At 40.0% G+C, this 21,567-nt stretch overlaps 1 protein-coding gene across 10 annotated transcripts in view; it reads left to right on the forward strand.

The window, feature by feature from the left end:
• MTUS1 (microtubule associated scaffold protein 1) overlaps nucleotides 1-21,567 on the forward strand; it is a 126,332-nt gene that overhangs the window by 70,994 nt on the left and 33,771 nt on the right. The window contains exon 1 of one of the 10 annotated variants that reach the window (XM_010298327.2): nucleotides 337-796. The exons of 8 other annotated variants lie outside the window; for them this stretch is intronic. In XM_010298327.2, coding sequence (XP_010296629.2) covers nucleotides 676-796 — 121 coding nt within the window. In that variant the 5' untranslated portion in view covers nucleotides 337-675. Of the gene's footprint in view, nucleotides 1-336; nucleotides 797-19,754; nucleotides 20,662-21,567 lie in introns of those variants that run through there. One more of the 10 variants, XM_010298326.2, reaches the window with a different exon arrangement.

The following is a 21,567-nucleotide window of genomic DNA, read 5'->3' on the forward strand; positions in this document are numbered from 1 at the left end:
TGTTGACATAATATTTAATGCCAAAACAAACTCTGGTAGAAAATGTTAGCGAATGAATCTGTTTTGATTAATTCATGTCAACTGAAAGAAACTGTTTAAAAAAAAAAATGCACCCTGAAAGGACTCTTGGAGAGGAGAGCTGAAATGTGCCTCCAGGAATATTCAAATAATCTCCCCAACAGTCCCCAAAGAACAATTACATGGTCTGTGGCATTGCTGGATGATATATTCAGCTGGGGAGACCACCCACTTCCTCCTCCTCTTCCCTCCTCCTCCTCCTCCTCCTCCTCCCTTTTCTCCTTTTCTAGCTCCCAACCCCACGGAGTCCCACAGCAGATTAAGCATCAACACTGTGATGCAATTCAGAGGCTGTTGGTTTTCCGAATCACTAAGTCGGTTTTATTCTGAGGACAAGCTTTGTTTCCACAACATCTGGTGAGGAGAAGCTGCCAGCAGCGTTTATGCCGTGGATATCTGCTTTTACTGGTGTTTCTTTTTTTGTGTGTGTCTATGCATAAGGAATAAGAGCAAAGGAATGGAGACTTGATTATTTCTTCAAGCTTGTTTTCTTTAGCAAGAATTTTTCACTTCTGCTAGTGGTGATTTAAAAACATAGTATGTGACAGTACATGGAGGCTATTTCTTGCTTGTTTATCTTCCAATTGCACTGAAGACATGTTATGGTCCCCGAAATTTTCCTTATCCAACATGCGTGTACGGCTGACAGCAAAGGGGTTGCTCCGAAACATTCGTCTACCTTCTGGCTACAAGAAAAGCACTGTTATATTTCATACAGGTTTGTGGTGTTTGTTTTTTTTTAATATGATGATTAGAGCATGCATTGAGGGAATATCTTGTTTACTTCAACAGCAACTTCTTTTTAGCAAATAAAAAAATCATACTGGGCATGAAAGTTTTTGAATTTTATTCAGAAGTCTGACTTTTGAGCAAAGTAGTTTGATATTCTGTCTGTGTGTGTATGTACCTGTGCTGAGCTGCTCATTTGGAAGATGGTTATTCTGTTTATGAAATGCAAATTGGAATTTGCTTTTTCCTCCCACAAATCCAAAAATAGCACCAGGAAGTCTGTGCTATTAAATATTTATCTAATCATTAAAATGATTATCTTCTGGGAGCGTTGTCTTTTCTATAACTTGATGGGGGGGAACAGGGGGACAGGGAAGTAAAATTAATACAGGCTGTCATGATGTGACTTTCTGTCTGTGAGAAATATTCACTTACATGTAGATATTTGTTATCATATGTGTCATATTAAATATGGTTTATTTGCAAGTCAGACAAGTAAACTTTTATGCTCACTTTTGTCAATACAAACCTAAAAACTATGAAGTTTTAGAGACATTCAAGACAAGTGAGTGTTTAAAAAAAAAACAAACTAAAAAAGCCAACCAGCCCCCCCCCCCCCAACAACAAAGAAAACAAACAAACAAACCACCACAAAATTCTCAGCTCTATCTGACCTGATTTTTATCTTCCGTGGCAGGTAGAGCAAATAAAGCAAGTATCTGGAATGGGAACAGGATTATGGAAGCTGAGCTTTGTTCCAGGACATGCATGTGTCGTTTTGGCAGAGGGTGGCAGTTGTTTGGTTGTTTGTTTATTTTAGCTAAGATTCATGGCATCAGAGAAAATTATGGCAGCCAGCATATTACATAAGTCTTTTTCTCCACTGCACTATTTGTAATTTTCTCGCATTTTGCTTGGGGGAGGAGCAAGCAGCTACATAAACTAGTTTTGCAGAATGTCTTCCTCTCAGGCACTTGCTTGCTCTCTTGAACACCACCCTATTTGCTTTTATTTTTTGGAGTTCAGCCCTACCAGTCAGTTTTCCTTTCTGTCCTGGCATTTCACATAGCAGCTTAAACTATTTGCCTTGTCATTACTTATCCCTGCAAAGTAAATCTGGTTTCTGAGTTCTTCCTGGATGATAAATTCAGTGATGACCATAATACAGGCTGACTATCCAAAAGTAATATAGGCTTCTGTTTGCAGCTTGCTTGCATGGCTTTAAGCTAGGATTAAAATACCGTGATGCTAGAAACCCTTATGTAAGGGAGTCTTTGTGCATATACGTACCTCCTTAATGTCATTAACAGTGTGAAATTTCCACATAGCACGTATTCCAGAGACAAAAATCCTAAAAGAGAAGGGGGGGGGATGTGTGTGTGTGATATTGTTCAGTCTTCTAAAAGTTCATTAACTGCTACTGAAATTCATATAACTTTGAAAAAAAAAAAAAAGATGGCAGTGCATGTATCAAGGGAATTTTACAATGATAAAAATCTGTTTGTGGTTTTATTTTGTTTGAGTGGATTTGAAAGTAAAACTTGCCTGCAGGATACCTCTGTTAAATACAGCATGTGAAATAGATTGCTAGCCCTGTATTCCAGTTAAGCAGCACTTCACTAAATAAGAGGTGCTGAATAGACCTTCTCTGTGTTTTTTCTATGTGCAGCATGTACAGGCTAATAGTATAGAACTGAAATCTTAGAGAGGTTTCGGCCAGTCTCCCCCTTCTGCTTTGCTGTCCCTGTGTTTTGTAGGAAGTCAGTGTCTTAGCAGAAAGCTGACCAGTGGTTAGCTAGAGCTGAATATACCAAAAAAGTAGGGCATCTGAAAACCAGGTCATGTTCTGTAGTGGAGAGTGCGAGTATGTATAGATATACTGTGGATTTAGAAATGATGGAATGCATTGAAGGTTGTTAGTGATTCTTTCAGGTTCAAAACTCAGCAACAGTAGATCAGACAATGACAATGTATATCACAAGCATAAGAGGTTCTTTTTTTGTTAAATGCCAGGAAGAGGAGCCATATTTGGTTTTGTAGCACTGGTATGAGTCTCTTTTTCTTGTAGCAGTTTAATTGGATTAAAATGACATGTGGCTTCTTTCCAAGGTCACATAAACAATGCGAAATAGAATATACTAGGGACTATATCAACAAATAAGGGAGGGAGGAATTGAAAAAAGGAGTTTTGGGGGTCCCTGCAGGAACGTGAATATGCACAAGTTATGTAAGCAACATTCAGTTCCATCTTTGATGTAGACTGCGCTTTTCATAAGCAGCATCGTAGCTTTCATCCTTTGCTCCCTTTCATAATAGCATAGATCAACCGCCTTGTATGACAGAGCATCCTTGAGATACATAGGGTAGTTGTTGAAATGTAGAGTTTTAAAGTAGCCTAGCGCACAGGTCAGGTTGGATGCTTTTGTTACCATGTCCTGGCTGGCAGTTTGCGGTGGAGTAAGCACTATTGGGAGGAAGAAGATGGAACTCGCTCTTGGGTTTTCATTCTGACTTGAGGATATTTTGCAGCAGCCCGCTACAGTTTCTTCACGGTGTGTACTATGGCTGGACGTACAGTTGTTTACTCTGGTGTTAAGTTAGTCTAGATTAGTCATTGCATTTATAGTGAAATGAATCCTTGGGCTGGAGTGTGTTTGCACTGCTTACATCTTGTCCATGTGGAGGTGTCAAAGTAATAGGAGTAGTTCAAATATCTTGCAGTGTAAGCATACAGCCTGCTCAGAGGAAGCCACATAAAATTGGATATTTTTTTCTAGGAATGCAATAAATCCAGAGGAATTTGCTGTAAAACTTAAAGTGTTTAAGGTCTTTCAGCTTGTTGTCTTGTCTTGTGTCTAACTTCCATTGCTGTGTGGTCTGCACTGTGTCAAGGTCGTCATATCCAGAAGTTTCTTCTCCCTTTAAATTCAGGCAGACATTTTTCTCAGGTACTGGAAGTGTAGTACACCTGCATTGTTAGCTGTATATAATGAGTTTCCTCTTCAGCAAAACAAAAAACACTGAGATGCTTCAGGAAATACTTTATTTACCCATGGTGTGCCTTGTAAAACTTGTAGCAAGTAACTGCAACAAAAATCTCAACACTTCAGAACTGCATAAACATGATAGATCTGACTTAAGTATGAACCGGTCTCTTTCAGTGATTAAATATAACATTTGCTTCCTTTATCAAGCTATTAAGAATTTTTACCAAAGAGTGACTAAAGTGCTCTTATGGTCTTCATGCATCACTGGTGTGACAGAGTAAATCATCATCTCTCTATGATTCTGTGTAAAGTTCCAGAGAAACACATTCTTTTATGAATTATTCAGAATAGTCATTTCGAGTTACTTATGTTTTCTCTTGCATAAAGGTAAAATTCTGGACAAGGAACTAGTTTTTGCCAATGGAGATTAAAGCTCTTGTGCCTTTTCTTCAGAGTTTTTCAAGGTTTGTATACTGAACTACACTGTTGCTTTTGTGGTAAACTGTTTTGTCTCAAAATGTTTTCATCCAGCCCTTCTTGCTGCTCTTCCTCTTTCTCTTCTTCCCCTTAGCAAACTGTACTTAGTACTTATCTCTCTGGTGACTTCCATTGCTTACTAAACCTAGTTACTCCCTTATTACCTTGGGAACAAGAGGTGTCTCAGAGGACAAACAGTAGCTGATGTCATTACAGCAATACCAATTTTAAAAATTTCCTTTTTGCCTTGCTAGCAACAAGCAAACATCAGACCTGTTTATCTGAGTAGATTAGATCCTTTTCCAATACAATTTCTTCCCTAAATCCTGCTGCAGCTCTCATTGGGAACTATGAAATTATTTCTGCACATCGCAAAGCAGTGCTCTTAAAGGAGGATTTTGAAAGCCTCAGGTGTCATGAGTTGCTTAACCATTCATATGCTTTCACATGCACTCCCCACACACACCTTTCAGAATAACTGAAGTACTGATTAATGTCTGACACTACAGTTTAATATAGAACTGTAGAAAGATACCCAAGACACCCAACCCTACTAAGTATTCTAAATCTAAATGTCTGCTGGAGGGATTTGATACAGGATGAGTATGTTAAATATTTGCGTCACCTACCAAGGAAAAATTCAGAAGTAAAGCCAGCTTATCTATTCTGAGCAAAAGAAGTTGAGTAGCTGGAAACCATTCGTCATGGGGGATTTTGGATTTAATCATGTTCCTGTTGAAGTCAATGAGAGTCTTTTACTCCTGACTTCATCTATTCAAGACTGGGTCATAAATGACCTGCCTGATGTACTTGTTTTCAATCTTAATTAGGTCATAGCTTCAGTAGGCATATAGGTGATAGCTAAATGGAGGTTCTTATTTTCAGATGGTAGGGCTCTGTCTTTGGAGTTTGTAAGTATAGTTTGTATTCTATACAAGTCTCATCCAATTGATGCATTTATGATGGATGTAAAATGAAGATAACACTAGTTATTTTCAAACGAAGCCTGGATAGCAGAAAGGAACTGCTAAAAAAAACCCCAAAACAAAACAAACCCGCACACACCCCCACCAAAAAAAAAAAAAATCCCAACCAAAAAACCCCACAAAGCAACCAAAGCCATGCCCTAGTCAAAACAATAACTTATATGTGATGTTAACACCTAAACTGTGCATATATTTAATAAAGCATGAAAATGAATGTAAATGAGGAGCTTTGCTCAAAAAAATCGTTGGGAGAAAGCAGAACTAGAGCACTGTGAAGATGTATGGCAGCTTTTGCATTCTGGCTCCACTGTAGTGAGTGATCTTGGATTTTGTTATTCCTTCACTTAAACAGATTAATTATATGTGAAAGATGCCTCATGTATTTGTCAACATGAAATAAATTGAATTGCTGCTTCAAGCTCAACTTCATAGCAGAATAGTTAATTGGAAAGTGAATATAAAAGACCTAGCAAATTATCTCTGCTAATATCATTGCATATTCAAAGTGTGCATTTGTTCCCACTTGATCTGTGTAATAGGTGAAAAGGGTCTGGCTGCAACTTCTGTCACTCTGAAGTAGGCTGGGGTTTAAAAGTGACAGGCAGCTACAATTACGCTTTCAAACCTGAATAGTTTTAAATTTACTTTGGAGGATCTACAGTGTGGTAAAACTGGACTTGAACTTTTAAATGTTCCCTATACCAGTTTTGCAGTTTATGCAAATGAATCTGTTACCATAGTGGAAATAGCTTGCAGCGTTCAGACAAATAAAGTGTTCCTACCTATTCAGTCCTTTTAATTTGAACTTTCTATGGCATAAAGCGATAGCTTTTTTTGAGGAAAATAATACCACAAAATTTCAGTGCTAGAATGCATTGTTTTGAGTATTTGCAGCCAACTGGCTGTTTAGTGTTACTCTTTGTTGGCACAGAAGACTCTGGTGTGGGAAGGGGGTGGAAGGCAAAAAAAAGTTCTTGCATCTTCAATTAATCAATTATAATTACATGTTAAGTACTGTTGAGGCAGTACTGAATAGATTGGGACCACACTTGCCACTCTCATTGCGATCGGTAGCAAGAAATGACAATTTTTGTTTGTAGATTGGCTGTTAATCTAGTGTCATGTAATTAAGCAGTGTCTCCACTGTTTTTGTTGTTTTAAAAAAATTCTAATCCCTGAGTGGCATGATGCATAGGAAGAACCTAGGTCCAGAATTGATAGATTTAATGGCTTTAGGAAAAATCATGGTGTTTCAAACAGGGCTTGAATATTTCACCAAATCTTGTACCAAGAACTAACTTATTTGGAAAACTATTTGCAAGCAGAACTCCTCTTTTGGCTTGTCTTCCCCCAGACCAAAATTCAGTGAAGGCTGCATTGGTCAAGCTGGCTAGCTTGTCGAGTTCACCTGTACCTTTACTTGTTCTTCTCTAGATGTGTCTGTGGTCCAATGATGCAGCGTTGCTGTCAGAAACATTTCATTGAATAAAATCTTGTTTTTTAAGAGGAGGTTAAGCAATTATTTTTACCATGATAATATGGTGAAGTAATGCTGCAGAATTATTAATTAATGATCTAGATTACAATTAGTGGTATCACCAGCACCTTTCTGACCATGTCCACCAACAGTGCTCTTCCCTATTTCCTTTTCCTGGTCATGGAGTATTGTTTCTGTTTTCCATCCTACAGGACGAAGAAGAAAATAACATTTGATCTTCTGAAAAATGAATGCATCAGCAGTATAATTTACATCTTTAAAAAAAAAAAAATCCTATTCAATTTAGCTGCCCACATACTCAAATGTAGAAATAACACACCTTAAATAACCTGGTTTGTATCTGGCTGAGATCTTTCTTTACAGTTGCTATTTATGAACCTTCCATTAGTATCAGCTTGACTGATGTCTAGTGGTTGTAGCAAGGGCACTAATAACCCCGGGTCCTGTGTTCAACTCCTGGTTAAATCTGTTTTTGCTACTACTTGTCATGGTAGTATGCTGTTTATACATTTATAGTGAGTAAAGTTTCTTCCTCAAGATGTTCGTGTAAACAGTCTGTATGTGAAGTTATGGAAATATTTCTAGTTAGGCAGGAAACAGGACAGCTGGGAACATCTGGTGAAATTCTTTTAATGAAAGCTCATCCTTTTCTTAAAGAGATCTAGCAGTCCTTCAGTAGAAAGTAGAGTTAAGTCTTCTAAATAAGTCATTAATGACTTCTCTAATAATATTTTTAGACTCTCAGATATTTAAGAGGCCTTCATTTTTATCTGTGTGTGAATATTGCTAATATAAGAAGTACTTAAATTATTAAAAATGTTGTGTTTATACTTACTACAAGAATAGACTTTGTGCTAAGCTTCTTCAAATATTTCAAGTAGTGAAACAGGAATATTGGAAATGCTTCCAGCAGAAGAATGAGTTAACTTACAAAGCCAGTTGCAAATTATTCTACTCCAAATAAAACTGAAAGCTAGAAAACTTTGCTTTTCTTAGCCATAAGCATGGGCCACTTGTTGTATACCCAATACAAAATTAAAGCTCACAGATTTCCACAAATACCACTGTACAATCTACCACCTGCTTAACTTGTTTTTCAAATTAAGACATTTTGCCACTTGAAGTCCTAATATGAAATTAATAGCATAATTCTATTGAACCTGTACTCCTGTGTCTCCAGAGGGACCTCTCAGCAAGGACTTAGGGTCAAGGAAGACAAGATGCTTGTGTAATGTTTAATGAATATTTTTCTTGCTGCATTTGTTAGTGGCACAAGTAGAGGTGTTTAGTTAGAGATCTTTCATAGGGATTAACCTCACATACGAGTTTTGGTCTTTGCAGTAAGTTATAGGTATGCTGTGGTAAACACCACAGTTGATACCTGAGGTATCAACTCCTCAAGAAAATTTCTGTAGTGTTTCCCTTCCTCCCTGCTCACCACCCACTTAAGCAAAAATGTAAGTCTGCTGTCTTTGTAGTTTGTTAGCTTAAACAGAAGAGTCTCAGGGGAACATTCAATGCAAAGAATGATGTGCTGAATGTTTTAAACCACCTCCACAGGAACTGCTTGGTCTCCACAGCAGCCGCAGCAAGCAATCCCTTCTTGAGGGGAGCACTGGTACGTGTCGGGCAGCTTTTGCCAAAGTGATCTTTAGTTGTGCAGTTTGGTTGGGAGTCATTGGGAAGAGAAGTCCCTTAACTTGCAGGTGTGGTCAGCAAGCAGCGGGAGGACTGTGTGCCTCTCAAAAGGTAGAGATATATTGGATCTTGTGGCTAATAAAAGCCCTGGGTGCTGCCCCGTCCTCTGTTTTGTTTTCAGCTTGGCAAGATGTTTTCACATGGGCTCTGTTGGGTTGCACTCGGGCTGTTCCTGAAACAATGGTGTGCAATGTTCTAGGCATGTCCCTGGGGAGACATCTTTGCTGCTTAATAACAGGAAAACCATTTAACATAACAGGAAATACACAAATAGGTCCTTAACTATGACATGTTGACTGTCAGGAATTGTGTAAGTGCATTTTGTGTGTCTCTTGAAGAGAGGATATTCCAGCAGCACTTGGAGCTGGTATGGAGCACTTGAGATGCCAGATTTTCTGTCCTGCACTGAAGCATGGAAGATGAGTTCACATGGATGATTTTAACAACCAGCAGCAACTGAAGTGGTTCTATTAAGAAGCTGTTTTATTCTGTTCATCAGCAAATTGTGTTTCACAGCTAGGGTACCTTTAAAATACTGTTTCAAGGTTAATTTTAGACACATGTTCAACTATGCTGCTATTCCTTAAAACATGCTACGCAGCTGTCTCCTAAAAATACATTTTCCTAAAGTTGTGAGCTTATGTCTAATTTTAGTGGCTGCTTAAATTTTCCTTCATTCTGCAGAGACTACTTCATGTTAACTGTGTTGATATATGTAATCAAAAGGATGAATAGCACAGGTGCTTAAACTGAAAATTGGAGTAATATATACAAAAGTAAAAATAACTTTCACTATGTGAACCAACCCAGTGGAGGTGGATATGTGTGAATACCATTTCTAATGCCTTAGAAAAACAGTACTGATTTAGAGTAACCCTGAGTCTTAACCAAGCTATGAAAAAGTTGTGGAAATAGATAATCCTCTAGTTACATGCAGAAAAAGTTTAATGCAACTTCCCTTATGCAACCTTCTAGGCATGCTAGGGTAGTCCTTTGCAAATGGAGTAAATGTATGCCACTCTTGTGTAGAAGTGATGGTGTGGATTAGCGCTTTTTGCAAAGAAACTGTTTGGTTATCTTTTTAGTTATGGGAAAACGCCTAATTTGGGACTGAACCTGAACTCATCAAATGAAGTCAGTGTAGCTGGGGAAGAACAGCCTGCTTGGTTGCCATTTTGGGCTGTGATTAAAACTGATTGAGATATTGATTGAAACAAGGTCACTGGGTGATACCATAGTGAATAATGTTGAAAATGCTACACTAGTATTTTCTACATAGCTCCCAAAAGCTCTAGGACTGATTCTTGAAGGGATTTGGGAAGTCAAACAGTTACTGTAAACTTTATTTTTCTCAGTTCATTTCCAACCTATAATCTTTATCATGCCTATATCATCACTAAATTTTATTTTTTTAATCCATGGGCAAAATTCGTGTCCTAGCTTGATTCTGAATTGTTTTATACTGTATTTCATACGCAGAAATTTGTGGCTTCTCCAAAAAGTGAATCTCCAAAAGGAGAATTTAGATGTTAGCTATTTATTTTGTAACTTGAAACTGCATTCAGCTATCCTATGAGGAAGATGTTAGAATCGAAGTTTTTAGTGATCTTTTGGTAGATGAAGTATGTTAATTATGGATAAGTTAGCACTGACAATAGTGCTCCCTACGTGCTTAGAAGTGCTATCACCTTGCTTTCTAAAGAACATCGTCAGTGAATTTGAGTCTAATCTGGATTTATTTGTCTTTAAATGGATGTAGAGTTTCATAAACACATGAAGCTATTGCTGGATATGTTCAGAAACAGTTTTCACACAAAGGCAATAATACAAAATATAACAAGGCTTTGGAGGCTCTTTAAATTCCCACTGCCTGTCCTACTTTTTTATTCCATAATACCCTTTAGGCAATATTTCAGTGCTGTGCTTAAGTCCAGTGACATTTGTTACAGTCATACAACATCAGTTCATACTAGTGTGATTGAATAAATAGCTTCTGAATTCAAACTAAAAGCCGCTCTGCCCCCTCCATTCAAGATAGCTGCAGATGCTGTGCAAGAAATTATATTGCATATTAATGTGCTAGTCTTGTGGTCAAAAATGTATTTTACAGGTCTCGTACAGTTGTCTTCAAGGAGAGATTACTGTTCTTTGCAAATTACGGAGCCTTACGTAGACTCTTACTCTGAAAGACTTTGAATAGTTCAGAACTAGAGAGAAACATCAGATGCTTGAATCTAACATTAAGCTAAAAAATGTTCTGGCGGTTAACTAATCCTGTGGTTTTGAAGGAAGAATTGCTACATTGAATTAGGAGCAGGCACAATTGATGAAATGAAGTGCAGTGGTTCAGTTAAAGTTTCAAATTAGTTTTGGTTAGGTTTGGGGGTTTTTCTGCCTTTATTGCAACAAAGTGGACCTCCATAGTACATAAGCAGAAAGTGACTTTCAAACTTAAAGGCTTAATTCTATATGCTTCAAGAATCTTGTTTGGATTTGTTTGGAGTTCTTCCTACAATTAGTTGTTAAAATCTAGGGTTATTGGAGCGAAGTTTGATGCATAGATCTAGAGTAAATTTATGATGCAAAAAACTAAGTCTGTTAACTTTTCTTACTTGGATTTGTAAGTAACAATGTCTTTCCTAGTTACTTGATGTTTATCCCTAGCATACTTAAAATGCTTGCCTGCTCTATTGGAAGGAAGCATGTTAAAAAGTAGTTGAAAATTAGTTCAGCTGTCTACATATCTGACTTCCCAGAACATAGGAGATTGGTGTTCATGTGTGAGAGCAGAAGAGAAAACTCCTCAGCAAGCCTGTTAGTATCTGCATGGAATATGTGGTATGTAGAGAGATTATAGTCAGTGATTTAATCTGTGTGAAGTCAGATCAGGTTTGAGCTGGAAGTAAAGGTATTATGAAAAAAAAAGAAAGCAGTTAAGTGTTTTGTGGTAAGGCCTGAAACAGTTGAGCAGTTTGTTGAAATGCCTTGTAATGTCTAGGTAGTGTTTGCCTCAACAAGGAATGATGTAAACAGTTTCAGGAGGCTTCTTCCAGCCCTGTTTTGGATGCTGAGCATGGTAGGGTGGACTACAGTATTAAGGAAGGAATAAGTCAAGCATTGCAACTTAAATGGCTTCTTTTCTGGCTGTGCTTTAGCCATTTCACCCCCAATGGCATGTGAGAGCTGGGATCTTCAGAAAGGATGGAAAAGGAGAAAGGTTGTTGACATTCTCTGGCGTTGTGTGGGGGTTTCCCACATACATGTGGATATATAGTGGGCTTCTTTCTGTAACACCACACACACATGCTCTCGCCACTGAAAGTCTTTTCCTGGATGTGAAGATACCTCACATCTAATTATCTGCAAACAGGGAAATTGGCAGCCCTAAGTGTATCCAAGAAGGATGTGGAGATAAGAAGGGAGGAATCAGACTTTGCACTGAGGAGGCAATTAATGGGATCTGGGAAGGGCTTGCAGATGGTATGAACTAATCATGGTGGGATTCCCTGTCCCAGCTGACTCTGGGTCCTGACTTTGTAGACAGAAGCTGCAGAACAAAGGGCAAAAATATGCCATGTCCTGTACTTGTGATAAAGCAGTAGAGGGCACCAGACAACAAGAAGCAACTTCTTGTACAGGAGGTGGAAATGGAGAGAAAAGACAGAAGGGAGGAAATAGGAACAGAGTGGAGATCATCAGTCTTCAACATCACTCTATGCTTGGTTCTTTGGGCAGGCGTGCGTTTGACACGAGCAATGACAAAGCACAGCTGCAAGTATAAGAAGGTATGCAGAAAGAGGCCTGCTTTGGATGTCTCTTTGCCTGCTCAGAGCAATACCTGAACTAGAAACTTCAACGTAAACCCCTTATGTAAACTTAAGTGCTAGCTTCCAATATAGCAATCTTCTTCCTTGAAAAGCTAAGGAATTCAAAGATTTCATGTTGCCTGTGGCTTACGTGATGAACCAATGTAGCAAAATTCAAATGCCTAAACCAAGGATAATAGATTGACATGTAGTTCACAAACTTTAATTTGGTCCTTATTGGTCAGAACATCAGCACACTGTAACGCATCCTCATGCAATTACTTTTCATCTTGTTGTCATATTTGTCCTTAAAAATGGATGACTTGCTGCAGTAGGTTTTTTTTTTAAGGTGGATGAAGAGTTGTTTCATTAGTGTATGTATGGCCAATCCCTCTCATATCAAAACATCCATGCTCTAGGCTTTGCATTATTAGTACAGTAAATTAGTCCTACCATCTTCCCCTCTCCTTTTCAATTTTCTCAGACAGTGTGTAGCACTGTATAGTGAACTAGCATGTGTCAGGCTTTGTCCTAGCTCAGAACAAGCTAAGAAATCAAACCTCAGTATTGCTTTTGGTTATTTAGAAAATAACCAGAACAAACCTGATCCACTGGTAGTCTAGCTGGTGCATGTTAGAGTTGTCTTCTGTAACTTGCATAGCATTTAAAATTTGTTTATTTAGTTTGCAGTCATCTCTGAATGTATGGTGGGCTTAATGTTTTTATATTTGTAGCTGATGTGTGGCTCATATGCTTGATATGTACCAGCTAGATGAAAACCTAATTCAATTCTAGATGTTACAGTAAACTTGACTAAATATATTGTGAATGCAATATTAAGACAAAATCACTTTGTATATTAAGTGTTCAAAACTCAACTAGTGCTTCTGTAAGATAGGCCTGTGGTACATAAGGTAAAAAGTGTTACCAGCACAATGCTGAGATTTCAGAGTGTTAGTCAGGCTTGTGTGTGTACTATGCATTTAACAGGCAGACATCTGTCTGATATGTTAATTACACACTTAATGTTCAAGTCTGGGACTCCTTTAAGTCCTTTGTAAAATATGGCTTGTAAAGATTTTCCCTTCCAGTCTTCTAATCTGTTAGAAAATTTGGACGTTGCAATTTTGAAGTGTTTTTTTAAATTCTTTCCTGCTATCATCACTGACTTTGTCAATGCACCACTACTAGGGTTGACAAAATGTGTGGTCATTTGACATCATCTCACCTGACACTAATTTCGTCATCATCAAGACAGATGAAATGACCAAGAAACGTGTAACACTCTCTTGAACTGTCCCCTATGCTGTCTTAGTCTTGATCACCAGACTTTCTTTCAAAACTTGGACTTTAAAAAAAAAAAAAAAAATGCACAGGCTGGTGGATGAGGCAGTTGGAGCAATGACGAGTTGAGCAGACACTCATCTTTGTGCTTTTGTTCTGGAAGCCACCAGCAATTTAGATGGTAATGCATCTTCTCAGATGTAGTTTAGGTATCTTCACAAACACCATAATCTAGTTCCTTGCAAAGCTTCAGTATAAGGTTAATGTAGGATTTAAAACATAAATTATAAGCTTCAGAAATGTGAGTAAGGCTAATGCAACATGGAGATTCTGAATGCTTAAGCAGTATAGTAACAGATCATGCTGAATTACTGCCAAATGAAAATGTGTCTCATTAACATGCTTCCTCTAGGGGGAAAAACCTTTCCCAGGCGATCAGTAGTACGTTTGACAATGTCCTAAAACAGTTGTACAAGCTTGAGAGCCATATTCCATAGGACAGATGACATCTTAAGGAGACAAAGACACATCAGTGTTTATCACTCGGATGAAGGCATATTTTTGGTTGAGAAATACTGAGGCTTTAATGGATGGTTAATTTTAATAGGCGTGTACACCCAGGGAACCCAGTTCAAAGGCTGTCCTGTGGGTAAGAGTTTATTGGGGTAGGAACTAGGAAGATGATGTACTGAGGCTTATCTGGGAGCCTCAGAGCAATGTCACACTTGCATTGTTCATATTTTGCTTGCTCTTGGATTCATGGCTGCCTCCATGTTTCCTGATTGCAGGGAGAGCTCTCTCCCCTTCACAAAAAGATGGCAGGGGCATGCTCATAACCCAACAAAGTCCAGACTGTCACACTGCAGGACAGAGGGCTTACTACATGCTATAGGCTATCACTTCAGAGCCTGAAAGGGTATGAAGTATGTGTCAGCTTAACTGTCAAGAAGTAGGCTGGCATCTGTCTTCTGAAGAACCCTTATACAGAAGTAGTGAAAGACTGCTTGAGGTTGCTAAGCCTTTTGTGGAGTTCGTGCAAAAGCTTGCTTAGAAAGGTGTGCAGTTGGAAAACTGGCCTTGCTTGCTCTCTCTTAGTTTCTTCCCAGTTGCCTGTATTTGCAGATTTCCCCTTCCTCCCCTCTTTCTGTGTAAAGTATGCTGTATAAAACAGCGCCCATGTTTCATGCTTCATTTGTTGTGTCAACAAGCAGGAAGCTAAAGAGCTGCATGTGGTATATTATGGTTTCTAAGTAACAGCTTTAGGCTGCAGGACTCTGGTGTGGTCTATAAACATTTAGTTTCTTACCTAATAGTCAGCATTGTAACGGACAGGGAAGTGTTTGACATGCTAATAGGTTCTGCTTCAGAAGAGATGTGCTCCTACCAGCATGAAACCTCGTGTGGCCAGTGCTGCAAAATATGTGTGTTAAGCACACTACTAAACATTAAACAGGCATAGAGCTCTGTGAAGCACATAAGTACATCAGAGATTTCCCTTTCCTTTTTGCTATCGTGTATAAAGAGAATATCCAGTTCTGTGGCTGGAGGTGAGGAGCAAAAAGGAATGGATTTACAATGCTGTACTGAGGCTCAAGTCAGTGCTATAATACTGTAAGTCAACAGATGAGTTGGCATGAGGGGACAGACACAGACTTCAGAAACGGTGCTTCAGACTGAATGCCTGGAATGATAGGTGATGATTCTGCACTCCCCTGCCAGGCTGTACCAGCATTTAAGGAAAAATATGCTGGAAAGCCTTTGTACCCCTGAAAAGAAAGGCAGAGGAATTTCTGCTGTGTGTGTTGTAATCTTCCTGAGTCAGTTTAGGCATCTAGGTCAGGTTTTTACCTGCCTGCAGTTAAATTTTGTTCAGTTCCTGCAACCTTTTCAAATGTCTCTGTGATGGTTATTGTTTATTTGTTTAAAACCACTTGAAAAGGATTTGATGACAGCTAAAATAAAATGATGCTCCTGGACATGGGCTAGTGGCTGACCCTAAAGAAGGGTAACTCAAGAGATTACAGTAAGAGTAAAGGAAAGGGAGAGCTGCAGTTCTGCTCTAGAAAGGATTTAGTTGTTGTCTTGGGCTTCAGACTGTGGTGATGCAGGGGGAGATGCAAGATGAGAAATGCTGTTTCTATTCCCCCAGCTTCCTGAGACAAGACCAGCTGAATAAGTAGCTAGAAGAGTTTCTGAGGTACAGCATCTTCTAAGAATTTCAGTTGGGCAAATTATTCAGGCACAACTCTGAAATATGAAGTCACTTTCCTGTGGACTGGAACTCGCTCATGACTGACGTGCTTGATGCGTGAAAACAGCAAGTCTGGGCTGTCTGCGTCAGCTTATACAGACAGGCCTGAGGCAGAGCTTAGAAACAGAACATCACCTCTTCAGGAGTCTGTGTTTGTACACTCACCAGCCTGGACTCTGGGAGGCACAGCAGGAAGGTGTGCGTTCGCCACTTGCCAAGCTGGACGCAGGCAAAAATTACAGTTGACCAAGCTGTGGAGCGGCTGGGGGGCGTTGGAAGACTTCCATCCAAGTCTAGCCTGTAAAACCCTCCGTAGACGTTGTTATTTAGTTTTGTGACTGCTTTGCCTGTGTATTTGTCTGAAACGGCGTCCTGAGTTTATAGCCCATAGCAGGAGTTTTGAAAGACTTTAGGGTGGTAGTTTATAGCTAGCCAAATTTCCAGGTCCTCTCAAAGATAATGTATGTACCACTGCAGATTAAACCCAACAGCTTCCTTACTTTTATGGATGTTCTTAGTCTCCTGCTCTGAAGTGCTGTAGCTTGTCATGAGGCAAACTTTAAAATTGAAGCTGTGAGATCAAATGGTTGATCAGTCTTTGTGTTGCATTGCTCAAATAGTTCATACGCATTGCAGCAGGCGGGAAGGCGGTGGGGGAGGATGGTGGGAGAATCGTAGAGATTTCTTGAGGCTTCAGAACTAGCTGTGTAAAGATTAACATACAAGGTGAAGTTATGTACTCACGGGCTGGTTCAGTTGTGAGACTGAGATTTGATAACTCCTGAAGGGGAAAAAACCAGAATCAGACCTATGGGTCACATAGTACTGCATTGATGGGACTAGCTCGCTTATAGGAGGAAAAGAGTAGAGGTCAGCAGTGCAGGTCTGTGTTCTTCAGGCTCTAATAGAAACAGGTAGACCTTCAAGTTTACATTGGTGTTTATTAGTATATTTGGAGAAATTTGATCCATCTCAAAACTTCAGTGAAGACAGCTAGCTATGTGTTTGGCAGCATTTCTTTACCTTTATTTCACTATTTTAGTTGAAACATGGCTGATGTCATAAATATTAGTATATCTGTAATTTGCAAGAATATATTAAGTAAAAATTCTTGTTCAAGTGTTCTGTCTTATTATACCTAGCAAGTACATAGTAGTCCTCTCTAGTCCTTACTCTCTTTTTTTCATTTTTAGTTTGGTATTTGTCCTTAGTTCTCAAACTCTTTGCCAGCCAAGAAGTCCAAGGGTGGGGGTTTGGGTTTGGGTTTTTCTTGGGCTGGTGGTGTGGGGGATGCGTGTGTTCAGTTACCAATTATAATTAGGTGTAAACCAGACTTTTTGACAAAGGGAAAAGTCAATATATAGATGCAACTAGATGCTTCCTCTTTTTCATGTTTGGGAAGTGAAAATATCTGGTTGCTGTTTTAAGTCTCACCCCAGTCCTACTTGTACAAATTGGTCAGCCTTACAGAATGTGAAACCACCCTGAAGGTCAAAGTAATGGATTCTTTTGTATGATTCACTGTAAGCTTTGTGTAAAACTTTTTGTTTAATATTTCAAATGTGCTGTATTACTTAACACTGTGAAATATAACTGTTACTGTGGTTTAGTGAGTTTCTGTGCTGACTTCAAAGATATGCATGGTGCTTTTCTCAGATATTTTAACTTCATGGATTTTATTCTTAAAATATTGGAGCAATAAAAATAGGGGTCTTTTGGTAGCTAATTGCGTAAAGGATTTTGTAATCAGACCCTCTTGGTTTGAGTGAGGAACATACCAAACACATTGGTTATGTTCTGGATGGAATTAATGTTTTTGTACAGAGTGAGGCCAGTTTCCAAAGAGCTTTTCTTCACAGTGTATTACATTATAGCAGAGACACCTTGGCAGTTGGGGGAGCGTGCAGGCATGTCAAAGGAGGCTGCAGCCTTTGGGGCTGGTGGCATTGGACAAGAATGACAATTGGAGCACCCAGTTTAGTCACCTGAGCTCTGTCAGCTAGGCTTTTGATGTAACTAATAAAGAAGGGGTTCCCCCAAGCCCTCCTTGGGAGGAGCCAGTTCCCCTGCAGAGGGGCCAGAGAATCAGTTGAATACTCCCCCCTTTTTTTTTTTACCTCAAAACCATCTTTTTTTTGACCCCAGCTGAAATCACTGCACGCACTCTTCATGGAATTATATCTTTAAAATCATCAGAAAATGTAGCTTACGCAGCATGGCACTTGAGCTGTTCCTATTAGTATAAACACAGGTTCTGTGTTGGCTGCCAAAGCTGTCAAGAAGAGTTAGATCTTGGGTGGTTACATCAATGAGCCTGGTGAATACCCTCCCTCTCACTGAGAGAGACCTATTCTCTACCTGTGTCATAACTGAACCAGTGGAAAGGAATTCAGCTGGATTCTCACTTGCTGCCAGGAAGTGTCTGACAAGGTCTCTGCAAGTGCTTCACCTCTATTGGTGAGATTTTTAGGAACTGCTAAGGTATGATGAAGGTTGGAATGAAGAGTTATATTGCTGAGCTGAATTACTGCAGGTGTTGATCTAGTGCTCACACCTGGCTTTCTTCACCTACCTAAATCTTTTGTCAAAGATGTTACCTGCATTCAAACTTCAGATTGTGCTTCTGCAGTCTGTTTTGTCTGCTGGTCCTTAGTGGTGACCGTACGTGACTAATACTGCCCAGGAGCTCTCGGGATAGCTATCGAGCTAGAAATGGGGCAAGGGGCTGAGAAGGAAAGAAACTACACCTGCAGCTGTGCTTGGGAAATCCCATCAGAAAGCCCACGTCTGGCCTTCTGGCAGGTGATATAGCGACTCGGAAAAAAGCTCCACCATGGGCATTGTGTCCACCAGGGGCTATGGTACTGCTGCGATAGCAGGACATTTGGGGGATACCTGCAAACTGTGAGGTGCTCTGTGTGGAAGATGTGTTTCTGATACTTTCTGGGTCTCATGAGCGTGCCTGGATCTGTCTAGCAGGTGAATTGGAAAGTAAGCAGTAAACTTTCATTGCAAGCGGGACTCCCCAGATTGGCTCTTTGGGCAGCAGCACTGTGGTGAGTTGGAAATCCTGCATCTGCACGCATGTGCACTATCAGCATTCTTCGTAATGCTTCCCAGCCCAAAACGGTGCTGATGAGGGTTATTGCAATTTTGGATAGATAGCTTAGGTCCTCTACTCTGGGGCGTCTGTGGGATCATCACTGTCCCCAAAAGCATCCTAGAGTCATGACAAGGCCAAGGTGTGGTGTAAAAGCTCTCCTGAGCTCCAACTTGTGTGCTGCTCTGAGTCCTGCTCTGAACGCTGGGTGTTGCACTGAGTACCAGCTCACCTCTTTGAAGGCAGAGATGGATGCCTTCTGTTGGCCAGGATTTACATTGTATTGGTTGCTTTTTCCAAACCAAATCCAGTAACTAAATCACAGTGTAACAAAGCAGCTACCAGCCTGCTGTCATTAATCTACCTGTGTAGATGAAGCCTAAACCTATGAGTTCTGTGCTTAAAAGTAAGAAGCCTTAGCTTTTACGGAGAAAAGTTAACACTCAGACCTGGTAACTAAAAGGCTTAGCCTCCTTAACCTGCTAAAAATATCTCATTAGTCAGTTTTCCTGTATTGTTCTGATAACTATTATTTGTGGACTAGAGGGCTTCCTCAGGATCTGGGTTCCTCCAAAGGAATGCTAAAAGAGCATTGCTAGCTGTGGGAATGAGGAGAGCGCTCGGTGGGAGTGGGGTCATGTCCAAGGTGCTCACAGATGCACTTCTGAACTGCTGCAAATGTTAGCAGAAGGACAGGTGCATAATCACCCTGTTGAACATACAGTTGAAATAACTAAGCACTGTTGAACCATTTGGCTTTCAGCTCCTGCAGGCAGTTCGGGCTCCTTTTGAGCCTTTGTGTTGGAAAGGAAGGGCTGCTGCCTTCCTGCGGAGTGTTTGGCTGTGTTGCAACAAACTTGGTTACTGATGCCCGGGCATACTTTGATTGATGCACAGATCAAATGACTGTTGGGAGTGGCTTTTGGGGTGACGTCCCATGTAGAATGATGTCAGCAAAAGACTTTAAAAAATTCAGGTGTGGCATAATCTGCCAATTAAACTGATTAGTGCTCTGGCTGAGTCCTGAGAAGGAGCTCTGGCTCTAGAGCCCTGCTTATTGAAGTATTTTATTTAGTGCCTTTGTCTTGCCTTGTACTAGACTTTTTTACCTAGTACCTTCACTGCAGCACGCTGTAAATCAAGGTAGGATTACCGTACCAAGGGCTATGTGATAGCTCTCTCGCTGTCCGGGGAAATCTGCTACCAGCTGACAAATGTCCCTGACCGCTTGGAAGCTGTGACGCTGGAAGAGGTCCTGCGACTCCTGTGGAATTGGGATGGAGTGCCTCGCTGCTCTCTTGGCAGAAGTGAAAGCTAGCCAAGAGGCGATGCAGGCTGGACAGAGGGAGCTAAAGCATGACATGGAAACATCTCAAAAGGAAATCAGAACAGTGTTAGCACTGCAGAGGAGCCAGCAACAGGTGAAAGAAGATCTCAAAGCAGAGGTGAAGTCCAGTCACTTGGATATAAGAATGGTGCTTGAGGAAATCCAGCGAGTAAGAGAAGAAATGGAAGCTCGATTAAATACTCAGGCTGATCTGGTCTTACTGATCAAAGAAGTGAGCACCAATTTAACATGTGTAGACAAGGCTTTCCAGAAAATGGAGGAGAGGCAGAAAGTTTTTACCAGCCTGCATCTTCCTACAAGAGAAAATATTGAGCAAGGATTTTTCTTTGAAAAATACTTACGCAAGACACACATGGGTTTTGAAAAACCTGTGGAAGCTAACAGTTTGGATGAGGAATGTGAAAAGAAGGTGCTTAGGGGTAAGACAATGGTGACTGCAAAAGTGTGGGGAGAGAAGTGAGGTTGTTCCTACTTGGGCTTGTCAAGTAGTTTGTTTAGGCTATTTGGAATGCTTTTAAGAAAAGCTGCTTCTTCTTCTTTTTTTTTTTTTTTTTTTAGAAATTGAATGTCTTGCTTAAAGAAAGTAATTTCTACCTAGCATAGACATTACTATATGGACCTTCCTAGTACTTGATAAGCAAAGGAAGGCTTCGATTTGACTCTGCAAACCAAAAAGTGGGTGATAGGTATTTCATCTGGTAATCCAGCGGCAGTGCACAAGACAGAGGGGCTCAGGAAACCAGCAGTACCAGGCAAGTCCTGAGATAACCACTCAAGTACTGGGCCATACCTGGGTACTTAAACGTAACTGTATGGAACACACCCTAATGTACAGACAGTCGTGTATTTCTTGCTTCTGAACACCTACTAGAGAAGCTTTATATGGGAAACAGTTTGCTTTATGGAAAAGCTTGGGATGGGTCTAATATTCTCCCCAAAGGACTGGAGTCCGCAGCTGTCATCCGTGTAGCAACCGCAGAGGGAGTAGGAGGATTTCTGGACCTTTTCCAAGGTTATGGGGTATGCATTTTTCCAGCAAGATATCAAATATTCTGTGAATGATGCTGTGATCACAAGGGTCAATCTTTGCAAAATCACTACTAAATTTATTTTTTTTTTTTACTGGTTTTAAGAAGGATAGGACCTTAGATGGTGATTCTGTCCAGTTACCTGTGGTACTTGAGAATCTGACTTCTAGTCCTCAGAAATTGAGCATTTCAACTAGGTTGGGTACAGTTGGAGAGGAGTCCAGAACCTAACTTAAGGATGGAAATTGTTCTGTCTTAAAAGTCTGACTGTATAAAGGTGGCAAGTAAAAAGGCCAA

This window comes from Balearica regulorum, chromosome 4, assembly GCF_011004875.1.
Source record: "Balearica regulorum gibbericeps isolate bBalReg1 chromosome 4, bBalReg1.pri, whole genome shotgun sequence".
Classification (NCBI taxonomy): Eukaryota; Metazoa; Chordata; class Aves; order Gruiformes; family Gruidae; genus Balearica; species Balearica regulorum.